Raw genomic sequence first — 13030 nt, 5'->3', positions numbered from 1 at the left:
TTGTGATGGTCTATTACAAATGGATGATTAATCAATATAAAGCTGCAAGGACAAACTTGAAAATTCATTCAGATTTCCATTAACTTTTCATCAATTTGCTTAAGTAATTTAAATAATAAGTCAACACAATCATTAAGTACATAACTGGTAAAAAAGAAGATGTAAAGGAGTATATGAATTCAGTTCATACATGTCCTTTGAGCATGAACCTTCCACTCTTTGTAGTTTACAAGGAATACAACTTTTACATTATGTTGCTCAAATTCGGTTCAGTGGGTGCATTCAACAAAGATGAATTCGGTTTTTTATAAAAAGTTATTTTATCTCATCTGGACACGCATCAAATACTGATTAAGCGGGTTTTGGGACTTGACTGTTAAGCTCAAGCTCCTTGAGCTTGATCTTAAACTAAGGCAACTCTTACACCCAATATATAAACATACATACATACATGATGATGGTCCAACATTATTCTAACACAGTATTTTGCAATACAAATCATACAAACCTGAACTAAACACTCGTGGATGAGAACAAATATTTTATGCTCACATTCTGATCAGTTGATCAGTCTTAGCCTTTACCTCTCGGCACTAACCGGCCAGGTTTTCATCTTACCTCCTCTTTGTCACTGATTATTCCAGTAACTTCTTTATATCATACTGCAATAACACCATATAATTCAAAAGATCAAATTCACTTCATAACAACAACACCGCAATAAAAAAAGCCAAAATCAAACTTTTAAGCGTAAGAATTGGGAAGGCAAAAAAAAAAGTAGTTCACCTCAAGACTAAGTGGAGAAGTGGTGGGGTAATAACGATGAACAACTTGACCATCCTTACTGACCAAGAACTTGGCGAAGTTCCATTGGATATCATCTCCGAAAATTCCCCATTTCCCCAACTTTAAGTACTTGTACAGTGGAGAGGCATTATCACCATTTACTTCAATCTAATATCACAACAGCAAGACGAGATGCTTCAATAAAAAGTTACACATTATATTCATACGGTTCATGAGCGGTGTTCTTAATGCAATCATGTTAGCAAAATTGTGCCTAAAGTATGCCCATCGGGGTAGATCCTCAACTATAGGAATCCTGGTTAAAAAAACTGTAAAGTTCAGAAATGCTAACAATGATTGTGGCAAAATTACCCAAGTTTTACTAAGCTTCAACAGTAAAACAAGTACAGTATGGTTCTAGTTACCTTATCAAAGATAGGGAATTCCGATCTAAAGCAGGTGCAAACAAATTCAGAAATCTCAACATTTGATCCTGGTTCCTCCTCTCCAAATTGATTGCACGGAAAAGCAAGAATCTCCAAGCCTTTTACAGAAACAAAAGCAGATTTTAGTCCATGCAAGCAATGTAATGTCAATGTATCTTTCAAAGTGGAATTCATCCCGATAAAAGTTAAACAAATATATGCACACACAAGGAAACAGTAGAGGCTGTTGTATTACATTGTTCTTCTAAACACATCAATAATGAAGGTTCAGGCAAACTCAAAGGTTCAAAATGCAAACCTTGATCTTTATACTTCTCGTATAATTGGTTCAGTTCTGTGTAGTTGGAATTTGTCATTCCACTGTCATAAAATAACCGAAGAGATAGTCATAAAAATAAATTCATGGCTACAAACTGTCGTCAATTGGCTCAGTTGCAAATATAACACATTAAATATTGATCACAGAAATAGAAAGAAGATACCATTTGGAAGCAACATTAACAATCAACATCACTTTTCCTTGGTAAATATTGAGATCCACATCGTTTCCCTCAGCATCCTATCAACAGAAGCAGAGGATCATATGCATAAAAGAGAAAATATATACACAAAATGCTCCTTTTAAATCCTTTTCTGTAAAAGAAACCAGGACAATACCATTTACAACCATTTGATTGGTTAGCAATGAAATAGAATATTACAATTTAATTTCACTACCTTCTTCTCCTCCATCTGATGCTCAATAAAATCTCATTAGATTAAAAACCATTAAGAACCCTTGTTAAGCATTAAGAAACTGAGAAAGTTTCTGCATTTGGCGTTATTTTCATACAAAAAAAAAAAAGATTATTTCTCCACTGATATCTCAGGTCAGCATCTCCGTATCAAGTTAATTTAGTTTCCTTTCTATTGCCCCGTCAATAGTAAGTAACTAAACAACCTTAGCAAAATGGGTAATCCGCAAACAGAAGTCTTACTAGTGATAAGTTTAGAACCCAAAAAATACTGAAAAGGTGTCAAGCAACCATCAAAATTTACCAAATTTGCTATTTTATAACAAGATATGATGAGTTTAAAGAACAAAACAACATAGCCTAGCAAGATTTTACTTTAAAAAGGGTAAGTAAGTGAACTTAAAGCTCTTAAGGACTTAAAACTTACTGAAGAGCTTAAACAGTGATAAGAAAAAAAGGATTAGAGCAAAGAACGACAGACCAACCTTAACAGTAAAAGCATAGACGGAGTCTGGGTTATTTGGAGTTAGGGTCGTCATTGAGTAATACTAATCGTTGTCTTGTTTGTCCCAGACTGGAAAACCATTCAGCCTTTTAGATTACCCTATTCCATCTCCATGGCATGAATCATGCTGTCTCCACATCTGATGCTTTAATCTGCTTACACGTGTACAAGTTTTTCACCCTCTGAGCCCAATTCAGTCTTTAAGAAGTTGCACGTAAAAGGTGGGTCGAGCTAAGACGGGCTTCAATACGATAGTAACATATTTCATATTTTTTCAGATTTAGTCCGCCTAAAAATTTGAGAATAAATTTTTGTTCGAACCTCTGGTATTTACAAAAACTAACTCAATTTCATTTTAGATCCATCCATATTATTTTCCATTTTCTTAAAATTATTTTAATATTTAATAATTTTATATATTTTTTATTTATTAAAAATACTTATATAGTCATATTAATACTTTTTTAACTGTTACATTAAAATAATTTTCTATATTTAGTATAAATTTATTTTTCTTAATGTGTTCTCAATTACATTATATATAAAATAACATAATATACAATATTAAAACTTAAAACGGATCACACCAAACCAAGCTCGAACCTTAAACAATCAAGCCCGATCCTAAAGGGCCTAATCTTTTGCCCGAACCCTCTCAAATTTTGAGAATACCATCGGGCTTAAGCAGGTAACCTGACCCATAATCATGCCTAATCTGAACCAAACTTTAAAAAGGACAATATAACCACCATATTCATGCCTGTTATTTACCAGTATACAACACTACTAAAGTACAGTATTCAGAAAAGAAAAAATCCGGCTCACTGTCTGTGCAGCTGAAGGCCAAATAGAAGCAAGGCAATCAATCCAATCGTGAAAGAACTTGGTTCATTACACAAGTTTACTAGGTCAGAAACGGGAAGACATTTTATAAATTATGAATCAAAACCGTCTAGAAATTTCCTTGATCCCACCAAATTGTTTTGACAATAAAAACCACCATACGAAGCAAATTCGATATGTTTTTTTTGGTGAACTTGAATCAAGATCTGCATTCTTATGCACTTTCAGGCTTGGGAGGGACCTTCTGGCCCTCTGATGGCACTATTTCCGAGTCTTGTTGAACAGGAACACAAGGTCTCCAAATTGTTTCCGTGCCTACATCCATGAGTGCAATGCCCTGTGCTTGCAAATGAGCTCTCATCTGATCACTTTTCAAGAAGTCTTTGTTTCTCCTCACCTCAGCTCGCTCTTTAATTAGACGAATCACATCATCTTCCACCAACCCCGCTCTCGTTAATGCTTTCTCCTTTAATTGCAGCAAAACCTGTTTAGTAGAAATTCATCATCTTTAGTGTTAACTTTTACAGAAGGCATGAATCCGTACCATCATTTAATAAGTAAATCCCGTCACCTCGTTATAAGAGAAAGGTGGCTGCAATCCCAGAACATCCAAAACTTTTGTAACTTCGTTCTGAATCTCTTTAAGGGATTGAATTACCAATAATCTTTGTTGCTTTTGCTGCTTCTTCTGTCAAATTACAAGAGAAAATATATTTTTATCTTCCTTGGCATAGACTTATATATATAAAAGAGAGTTACTAGCATTCGGAAAGATAAGCAAATACCTTTAGCATGGTCAACAAATTGTTTACCAACTTCAATGCTTCTAGAAAGGCTCCAGTCAGTATAAGTGAAGTGCTCAAGTCATCTGACATTTTCACCTGGAACTCATTGCGGAGCTTGCTAATGCATTCCTTGGCGTCCGGACTAATCCGAGCTGGTTTGCCATCGTTGGGCATTTCTTCTTGTAGTTGCAATAGAGCATCTTGACAATCTTTCAAAGTCTGTACAACAAAGCAGGTAAGGATACTTTTCCGAAGGACTTGAATCTAAACTAACTCCAGGTACATTTGCCCGGAGTCTGTGATTTAGAAAAAAACTTGGGATCTCAGGTCGACTCAGCAAATAATCTGGTCACACTTTTTGAGTAATTTTTAACCTAGAAGCAACTCTACTGGTAGCGCAAATCTAATCAATTATAGAAGAATATTAAGTGGTAAAAGGAGGCGAATATTAAAATATAGCGGAACTCCAAGAAATGGAATGAGGCACGCTCCTGCATCCATGACACCTCACAAGTATACAAGCCCTAGACAATTCATATAACCAAGTTTTAAGCCTAAAAGGCCAGATCACTGTCCGTACTACGACATCTGAATTCTGACCAGCATATGCCTATTGCAAGGTAAAATAGCAGTGAAATAAGCTTTAAACCTGATATATGTAAAAAACAGCGTCTGATGCACCTTCCAACTGAACAACAGAGTAATTGAGAGGAGAACGATAGTGTGCATTTATCAAGAAGTATCGCAAAGCCAGTGGATGATATCTCTCAGTAATCTAGAAGAAAACAAATAATTTAACATAAAAAAGGAAGCTCTATGAGAATACTTCTGCAACTAAAACCAGAGGGGAGGAAAATAACATAAATAATAAGCCCCAACTTCACCTGGCGAATTGTGAAAAAGTTACCCAAAGATTTTGACATCTTCTCATTGTTATTAGTAACATGCCCATTGTGCATCCAATAACTTACGTCACTCTCTTTGCATGCAGCACAACTTTGAGCAATTTCATTTTCATGGTGAGGAAAAATCAAATCAAGCCCACCACCATGAATGTCAAATTTGAAGCTTAAATAATGTGCACTCATTGCACTACATTCTATGTGCCACCCAGGTCGTCCAGGTCCCCAAGGGCTGTCCCAAGATGGCTCACCTGGCTTTGCAGCCTGAAACAATTATTCAACATCAGAATTTGGAGATGATGCCAACATTATAAATGGCAGGTAACTGATGCAAATAGAATGAATGAAGAAATTTTGACATTAGAATTTGTGCAACAATAGTTTCAATGAAATGTGTCATTATCATTGAAGGGGGAGGGGTATCTAAATTGCAAGTCTTAAATTTTGGTTTTCTTGTAATTAGGGTTTGTCATCCTTGAACTCTATGTAACCTAGAGTTCAGATGAATGTTGGATAATGAGATGCGTCTTATGCAGACAGCTCACTGTTTTTTTAAGTTTCCATATAATTTGAGGATAAGACCTCCGTATCTAAATGTGTCGGACATAGATGTCGAACACAAGTACTTTAGAGAAAATAAAAATTTCAGGTAACTTAGCTTGTACTTTAAATATAGTTGCCTATTTAGAGTCCCACCCATAGGGTTTACGTGGTAGTTTTTTCAATCAACAGCTAGACATTAGAAAGCAATGGTAATTTGAGTAATTTTTTTTATAGCTTGACCAGATTAAGCACAGTACAGCAACTCTGGGAGGGGCAAATTTTAGAATTTAGATCAAAAGTCGCAAGCATGAACACACTATAAATACCTACTCCTTAAATAAAGTTAATAATAACTGAACCTAATTGAAGGGAGCTCAAGTAGCTTTATTTTTTTCAAAACAAGCTCAAGCAAAATTAAAGCTTCCCCATGATCAAGCCTCAAGATTTCAAAAGGAAAGAATCTTGAGCCCCTATAGGCTAGACTCAGCTTGATTACAACCCTAACTTCACTAGTAAGTTAGTAGGTTTTGCACCTTCCATAATGCAAAGTCGGAAGGATTACGCTTCCTTGAGTCAACAGCAACACGTTCACCTGCTCTATTGTTTTCCAGCTTCTGCCCAGATAACTTGCCATAATTTGAGAATTTATCAACAGTAAAAAACACATCGCCTTCAACAACATATCCAAAGTCTTTGTTTATAATCTGCAAGATGAAATTATAGAGAAAGTTATGAGAGGAGTTAAAAAAAGGGATATGAAGTAATTGCCTTCAGCCCCTTCACACGTTATACTAAAGCAATATATGTAATAAACTTCATGTTCAGCAGTTCAACAACACTTAACAATTAAAATGGGCAACTTCAGCTCAATATGAAGTGGTGCAAGTTAAAAACTGCTCTTCTACTTCTTCATGATCAATATTAGAAGGAAACATCTTAAACACCTTCTAAGACCAGAGCATGGGTCCTTGCTACATCATTGATTATCATTGGGCAGATGTAGATAAATTACCAGTATACAATACATGACAATGACATGCCCAATAATAGCTTTTTATCACAATGATAAGGTAACGGTCTGAAAATATAACTACCAACTATAACCCATTTAAATGAATCATACTTTTGTTAATGCAAATACATACATCTGCACATTATACATGCATACATAAAAACATAGTGCTATCATGAGTTTTAAATGTGCATAAACCTAATTATACTAGGAAAATTCCCCTAAAGTAGCAATAGAGATGCAACAGTGAACTCGACCATAAATATGTGCACTACATTTTCCACAAGGGAGAGAGAGATGCACGATTGCTAAAGGGAGAGAGGAATCACGGTATTCATATTTCTACAAAATAAAACCAGCATATTAAACAGGAAGGAAACCTGAGTTATCATATCTTTGATCTGCTCCATGTGATCAGAAACACGTGGCTCATGTGTTGGAGAAAGGCACTGTAGATCACTCATATCTATATTATATTCTTTACAGTACCGGTCACTCAAACTTATTGGATCCTCTCCAGTCTCATTGGCTCGACGAATTATCTGAAAAAGTCCAATCAGTAGCTCTCATAATATGAGAAAGACATAATTGTTGTTGAGATATGAGAGATGGACTATTAGTCAGAAAGTAAAAGTGGTAAACCATAAGCAACAAGAGAACGCATTCTGGCTATAACATCTCCAGAAAAAATGCTCATAAACGAGTTCAAAACAGATAAACAAATCAAATAGAAGTCTTTAAGCTCTTGTAACGTCAATTGTTGACATAATTATTCAATAAGCTCAAAAGGAGAAAACAATTATTAAGTTGAAGTTTCAACTCCCCACCCCAATATTAGAAATACATCAGTTGAATGCATCAGATTCAAATGATAAGTATCATTTCAACATAAAAAAACAAAAAAACAAAATACGTCATTGCTCTCAAATAAATCACCAAAAACCGAAAGCAAAGAGCTGCTCAGATAGAAATTCAAACCTTATCATCAACATCAGTAAAATTCCTGACATAAGTAACCTCATAACCCAAATGCTTAAGGTACCTGTATAATTCCAATAGTCAGCAACCAATTTTAAAAATAAAGGGGGAAAAAAGCATAAGGGGTTTCTCTAAGACAAATTATGCACCTGTAAAGGACATCAAAGGAAACGGCAGCACGAGCATGGCCAAGGTGACTGAAATCATAGGCAGTGACACCGCAGACATACATGCGAACTTTTCCAGGGATTTTGGGATTGAAAACCTCTTTTTGCTGAGTCATGGTATTGTAAACAACAAATTGGAATTCTTGGGTTTCCTTCCTAGCCATCGGTTTAGAAGCTTTTTTTTGGTTTGTTTCTTGCTTTGAGGGATCCATTCTGACCCTAAACAATTACCCATTTTTCTAAAAACTTAAATCACATGTAAATTAGTATGAATCTCCAACACCCTACATCAATGGCAAAAAAAGAGTTCATAGCTTTTGAGACGCTTTAACAGTGAATTCATGCTTTAATAACTGGGAACCTTTAAACAGTGAATTCCAACACCCTACATCAATGGCAAAAAGAAAAGTTCAAGCTTTAAAAAAATTTGTTAACTCCAGTAAAGTTAAAAAAAATAACTTGGAATTCAAGCTTTTGAGACACTTTAACAGTGAATTCAAAACTTAAAATCCATGTATCTCTCATTCAAAGAATAGTCCAAAGAAACAATCTTTAACAACGAATTCAATATAACATTAAACATCAAAGAAACAAAACGATGCATTAAGTGATTGAAGAATGAAAAGATCTCACCAATTAATCAAGAAATTAAAGATGCAAAAATCCAAAAAGAAAATTTGATTTAACGGCAACTTCGAGGACAAGTAGGATTGAATATAGAAGGGATTGAAAGAAAATATAGTTTCTCTTGAAGCCATGGAGATACCTGGAATTGGATGAGATTGACAAGCAGCACCGTAGTGAACTCCGGCGACAGAGTAAGCAGCAGCTTCACCTGCTGGTGAGCGGCACACAACACCTAGGGATTTTTGGTGAAAATAGGAACTGATTTGGGGAGGCAAAGGTATAGGGCTGCTGTCTTAAATTTGTTCTGTCATGTCCTTTTTATAAGTAAAATTCTTTAAAGCTGCTACAATGAACACAAAAAAGCTATGTCACTACTAAGTACTTCCCCGTGATTAGGGGCAAAACTAAAAATTTTGTGAAAGGTTTTCGATAAAATTAAAAGAATTTTGGCATAAACCCAATCCTAAACTAATCCCCAACAATGTCCATTTATCAATAAACAAGGCAACTAATTACACCTTGAAAATCCGAGAACCCAGAAAGAACCTGAAGGTAAAAGGGGTTCCAGCGATGATGAGCGACGACAACGGAGAACCCAGAAGAGTGCAAGCTGCTTGAGCCTTGAAATATTGGACGGTGGTGAGTGAAGTGACCAGACAGTGAAGTTGCGTCACTGCGTTGGGTTACGGTGGTCGGTGGTGACTGGTGGCTGTCGGCACTCGGTGGTAGGGAGATTTCGGAGGAAGCAAGATATTTGGGGAGATACGAACATTAGATTACTGATTAGGGTTAGTGGATTGGGGATTTTTGTGTTATTTTTTATTTTAGATTAGGGATTTTCGGGTTGGGTTAAGGATACTGGGTTAGTATCAGTGGGTTATGGATTTTTAATATTGAATTGGTTTATTGAGTGGGCCGGTGGTGGGGGCTTGGGTGCGCAATACATATCAATTAACCCGATTCTAAATAGAATTAAAATTTGAAAAGATGTATAAATTTTAAAAAATTCCCAATTCAACAAATTGATTAAAAATTTTCCACACTAAAAATATGGTTAAAAATATATTTATGTAAAAATATACTTTAAAAATTGGGGTAATTTATTTTGTTTTATAAAATATTGGAATAATTTTGTTATTTTTTTAAAGATCTTATGATATTTCTAAGTTTCCTAATTTAACTGCCATATTCTATTCCAAAAGATTTTATTAAAATTGCGAGGCTAATTGGCCAAGCTTTCATGTACAGTCAGTGATGCATGGAACGCAAAGATTTGCATGGGTATCTATACTATTGTAATAACTAAATTTTACCTGGCCCTTAATAAGCAAAAATAATAATAATAAGTCCAGTGTTTTTTGTACAAGTCCAGAACAAAACAAGTTGGCCCAGACTACAAGGCCCAAAATACAAAAATAGAGGCCCAAATCTAGTGGCCCAAAGCAGTGGCAAAAACCCTAGGGTTTCTTAGGTAAGCTTCAGCCGCCGCAACCAAATCTTCCACACAAGCCGAATCTCCACGCGCACACCTTCACCTGCACAGCAAGAAAAGAAACAAGGTAATACAAGCAACGAATATGGCAAGAAAATCAAGAAGATCGTGGATCAACCAGATACGAGTGGATCTTCTTTTCATTTTTTGTTTCATTACTATTATAAAAGCAGATTAGATATACTGTAAAAAGGATACGAAAATCAATACAAAAAAAGCCTATTATTTTCACAAGCAAACAGAATATCAAGAGTACAAAGATCAACCAAGAAATCGAAAGGTTGATATTTTAGCATCGTTCTATCTCTCTCTCTCTCTCTCTCTCTCTCTCTCTATATATATATATATATATATATATATTACTTTACTAAAATACAATAAAACAAAAAAAATAAAGAACTTACTTTTGTTTACCTATGAAAAGCCGTTGGGACGGCCGAGGTTCATCTCCGAGGATAGACGGTTAGAAGCCGAAAGGTTTCTAGGGTTTTTGAGGGTGTTCTTGTGGTTTCTTGAAAATTTTGAATCCAGATTTGGGCTTGGAAGGGTCGAGAGAGACGAAAGGGTAATTTTCCCATTTTTTTGGCCACCGTAGACGGCGGTACTGGCGCCGGAGATCGGCGGCTGACACGGTGGCCGATGACCGACTGATGGCCAGACTGGACGCCGGAAAACTGAAGGGTTGAGAGCTTTTTTTTTTTTTTTTTAAAGAAATGATTTTTTTGAAAGGTTTTTGGCTTAAATAGCCAGCTAAAACGACGCCGTTTTGGGCATGGGTCGACCCAGAACCGACCCAACCCGGCCTAAGATCCCCGTGTTTTTGAGCAGAGGGGAAAATTGCACTTTTAGTCCCTCCGCCTTTTAAAGTTTTTACAATTAGGTTTCTTTTATTTTTTAAAAATTATCCCTTTAATTTTTCTTCGATTTTAATTTAATCCTATTTGAACGATGACGTTTTGAATGAGAAGGGATAATTTCCTTTCCAGCCCCTCTGAATTATTAGCGTGTTTAATAGGGCCCCCTAATTTTTAATTATTTGCAAATTTGCCCCAGATTTTTGTCTATAGTTCAATTTAGTCCTTTTTTATTTTCTTTATTTTTTAATTAATTAATGATGTAATTGTTTTTTTATATATATGTATTTTTTTTTCAAAAATCTATATATGTATATATTTATTATTTATATATGTGCACATGCGTATATATATATATTTCTAACAAATATTTTTTATTTATATATATACACGTATATATTTATGCACAAATATATATTCTTTTTTACACATATTTTATAATATATATGTTTATATATTTCTTGTAATAGGCCATTTTTGCCCAGGCCCGTAATAAGTAACCCAAAATTAAAAATTAAAAATTAAAGTCCAAAAAATAATAATACAGTCCATTTTTTTACAGCAGGCCTAATGGCCCAAATCCATTACCCAAACCTAATTAGCCCAAATCCACTACCCAAACCCAACTAGCCCAAATGCCCATGACCGAACACTAAATCTGATTGGCCCAGTTACAGTGGCCCAACACCTAACCCAAAACCCTATTCAGCCCAATTAGCCTATTTTGAAAAAGTATTCCAGAAATCACTAGGGTTTCTGGAACCCTTCAGCCGCCGTTGCCACGTACGGGCTCCCCTTCGAGCCACTCCTCACGCGCGTGATGCCTTCGTATGCCACGCATGCCTCCGTACGACCACCTCCATACCTCTAGGCTGGCCGAGTACCTGCAAATACAAGCGAACACACGGAAGCAACAACAAATAGAAAAAGAACAGCATTTTTTTATTTTATTTTTTATTTTATTTTCTGTAAATGGGGCTATAAAGAAGCCATTCGAACACTGTAAACGATTTACACGCATTTTCGGAATACAGAAATCAAAAAAAAGTTCCAAAAGGTGATTTTCGCAGATCGTTTTCCTTCTTTCCTTTTGTTTTTACATACATTAGTCATCTGCTAAAGGAGAAAAGGGAAGAGGGGCATACCTGAGGGCCATATTTTTGCTCACTCCGCAGCCATCGGAGTTGGGGCGAAGATTAGGAGTCTTCGGAGGCAATGAATCCCCAGAGCGGCGACGAGCCTTTCTTTTTGTTTAGGTTCTGCTAATGTAAACCCTATGTTTTAGGATTTATGTAGTTTTTAAGTGCAGGAATTAAAACGACGCCGTTCAGAGTCAATGCAATGGCACTGAAACGACATTGTTTTGGAGATTCGACCCGAACGGTGACCCGATACGGGAAGGATCCGCGCAATATGGGTCGAATGGTTTATTTGCTAAATAGGTCCCTGTGTGTTTACTGAGATTACGTTTTTTTTATTTAATTGTAATTTGTACGGCACATTTATTTTTGTTTCCATTCACATCCGACTTGATACGGTACCGTTCTGCGGTTGATTGTTATTGTTTATAATGCTTGCGTTTAATTGTTGGTTTAGTCCTCCAAGGTTAAAACGGATTTCGATTTGATACAAATTTAGATTTTTTTTACTCAAAATGTCTTTAATTATAATTAATCCTACTTTTATAAACAGATTTCATTATTGTTTTAATTTTATCTAAGCTTCGATTTAAAAAAAAAAATTGTTGATTATTATTTTCAATGTCAAAAATGCCTTTTATGTTAATTTTGATTTAAAAGTTTTTAAATAAATCAATTTATAACATTATTTTAATAGATATTGTTTTCAAATTTATTATTAGCACAAATTCTATTTTTAAAAAATATATATAATAATTATAATAATATATTTTTTAATTGTTATCAATATGTTTTAAATGTATCAATATTATTTAAAATACATATAATTTAAATTAGACTATTTTAGTATATATGTACATAGGGTATATCGTTAACTTCAAATTAACCTTTTATTCACATAATTTTTTATACATAATTGTTTTATTTCTTAAACCTTATTTATTTTATTCGTTTTGGTCGGTTGTCAAATTATTAATAAGGATGTTTGTATAATATAATTAAGGTCGATGTTAGTATTTGCCTATTATTTGTTTAATTGTTTCTAGTTTAAGTTTAAATTGTTATTTATATTTTGCATTACATGTTGTTATTCAATTATATTGGTTGTAAAAAATTCATTTCGTTAAAATATTATAATCGTTTCATTTCAAAAGTTCAAAAAAGAGGCTTGGTGTTAAATAATTCTCGAGAGAATTGTGTCCTAACTTACTAGGCCT

At 34.8% G+C, this 13030-nt stretch overlaps 2 protein-coding genes and 1 long non-coding RNA gene across 8 annotated transcripts; all 3 read right to left on the bottom strand.

The window, feature by feature from the left end:
* Positions 1–148: 148 nt before the first annotated feature.
* LOC105765222 (probable glutathione peroxidase 8) lies at positions 149–2614 on the bottom strand. The gene is made up of 6 exons (XM_012584204.2): positions 2452–2614; positions 1715–1791; positions 1531–1592; positions 1212–1330; positions 787–954; positions 149–662 (listed from the first exon to the last, which is right to left on the bottom strand). Exons 1-6 carry the CDS (start codon positions 2503–2505, stop codon positions 636–638), a joined length of 507 nt encoding a protein of 168 aa, XP_012439658.1. The 5' UTR covers positions 2506–2614; the 3' UTR covers positions 149–635.
* A 583-nt stretch (positions 2615–3197) lies between these two features.
* Positions 3198–9149, bottom strand: LOC105765210 (cysteine--tRNA ligase 2, cytoplasmic). 6 transcript variants are annotated; one of them, XM_052625336.1, is made up of 11 exons: positions 8875–9149; positions 8468–8671; positions 7684–8086; positions 7535–7598; positions 6937–7098; positions 6078–6248; positions 4984–5265; positions 4749–4874; positions 4100–4318; positions 3886–4002; positions 3198–3798 (listed from the first exon to the last, which is right to left on the bottom strand). In XM_052625336.1, the coding sequence occupies exons 3-11, from the start codon at positions 7911–7913 to the stop codon at positions 3529–3531; spliced, it is 1641 nt and encodes a 546-aa protein (XP_052481296.1). In that variant the 5' UTR covers positions 7914–8086; positions 8468–8671; positions 8875–9149; the 3' UTR covers positions 3198–3528. The 6 variants fall into 6 exon arrangements, with proteins under 6 accessions (XP_052481296.1, XP_012439641.1, XP_012439639.1 ...); XM_012584187.2 differs by having other exon boundaries at positions 7684–7985; XM_012584185.2 differs by having other exon boundaries at positions 7684–7920; positions 8847–9148.
* A 2022-nt stretch (positions 9150–11171) lies between these two features.
* Positions 11172–11919, bottom strand: LOC105765218 (uncharacterized). The gene is made up of 2 exons (XR_001124806.2): positions 11820–11919; positions 11172–11558 (listed from the first exon to the last, which is right to left on the bottom strand). It is a non-coding gene; the product is annotated as an uncharacterized LOC105765218 (long non-coding RNA).
* Positions 11920–13030: the final 1111 nt, after the last annotated feature.

This window comes from Gossypium raimondii, chromosome 12, assembly GCF_025698545.1.
Source record: "Gossypium raimondii isolate GPD5lz chromosome 12, ASM2569854v1, whole genome shotgun sequence".
Lineage (NCBI taxonomy): Eukaryota > Viridiplantae > Streptophyta > Magnoliopsida > Malvales > Malvaceae > Gossypium > Gossypium raimondii.
This window is presented reverse-complemented; position numbering and strand designations above follow the sequence as displayed.

Coding starts and splice junctions, on each gene's coding strand:
- LOC105765222 (XM_012584204.2), bottom strand. CDS start 2,505: ATGACGACCCTAACTCCAAATAACCCAGACTCCGTCTATGCTTTTACT. Junction 1,331..1,530: donor CGAGAAGTATAAAGATCAAG/GTTTGCATTTTG, acceptor TTTCTGTAAAAG/GCTTGGAGATTCTTGCTTTT. Junction 663..786: donor CTTCTCCACTTAGTCTTGAG/GTGAACTACTTT, acceptor GTGTTATTGCAG/TATGATATAAAGAAGTTACT.
- LOC105765210 (XM_052625336.1), bottom strand. CDS start 7,913: ATGGATCCCTCAAAGCAAGAAACAAACCAAAAAAAAGCTTCTAAACCG. Junction 6,249..6,936: donor TCAAAGATATGATAACTCAG/GTTTCCTTCCTG, acceptor TTCATCTTGCAG/ATTATAAACAAAGACTTTGG. Junction 4,319..4,748: donor CTGTTTTTTACATATATCAG/GTTTAAAGCTTA, acceptor TTTGTTGTACAG/ACTTTGAAAGATTGTCAAGA.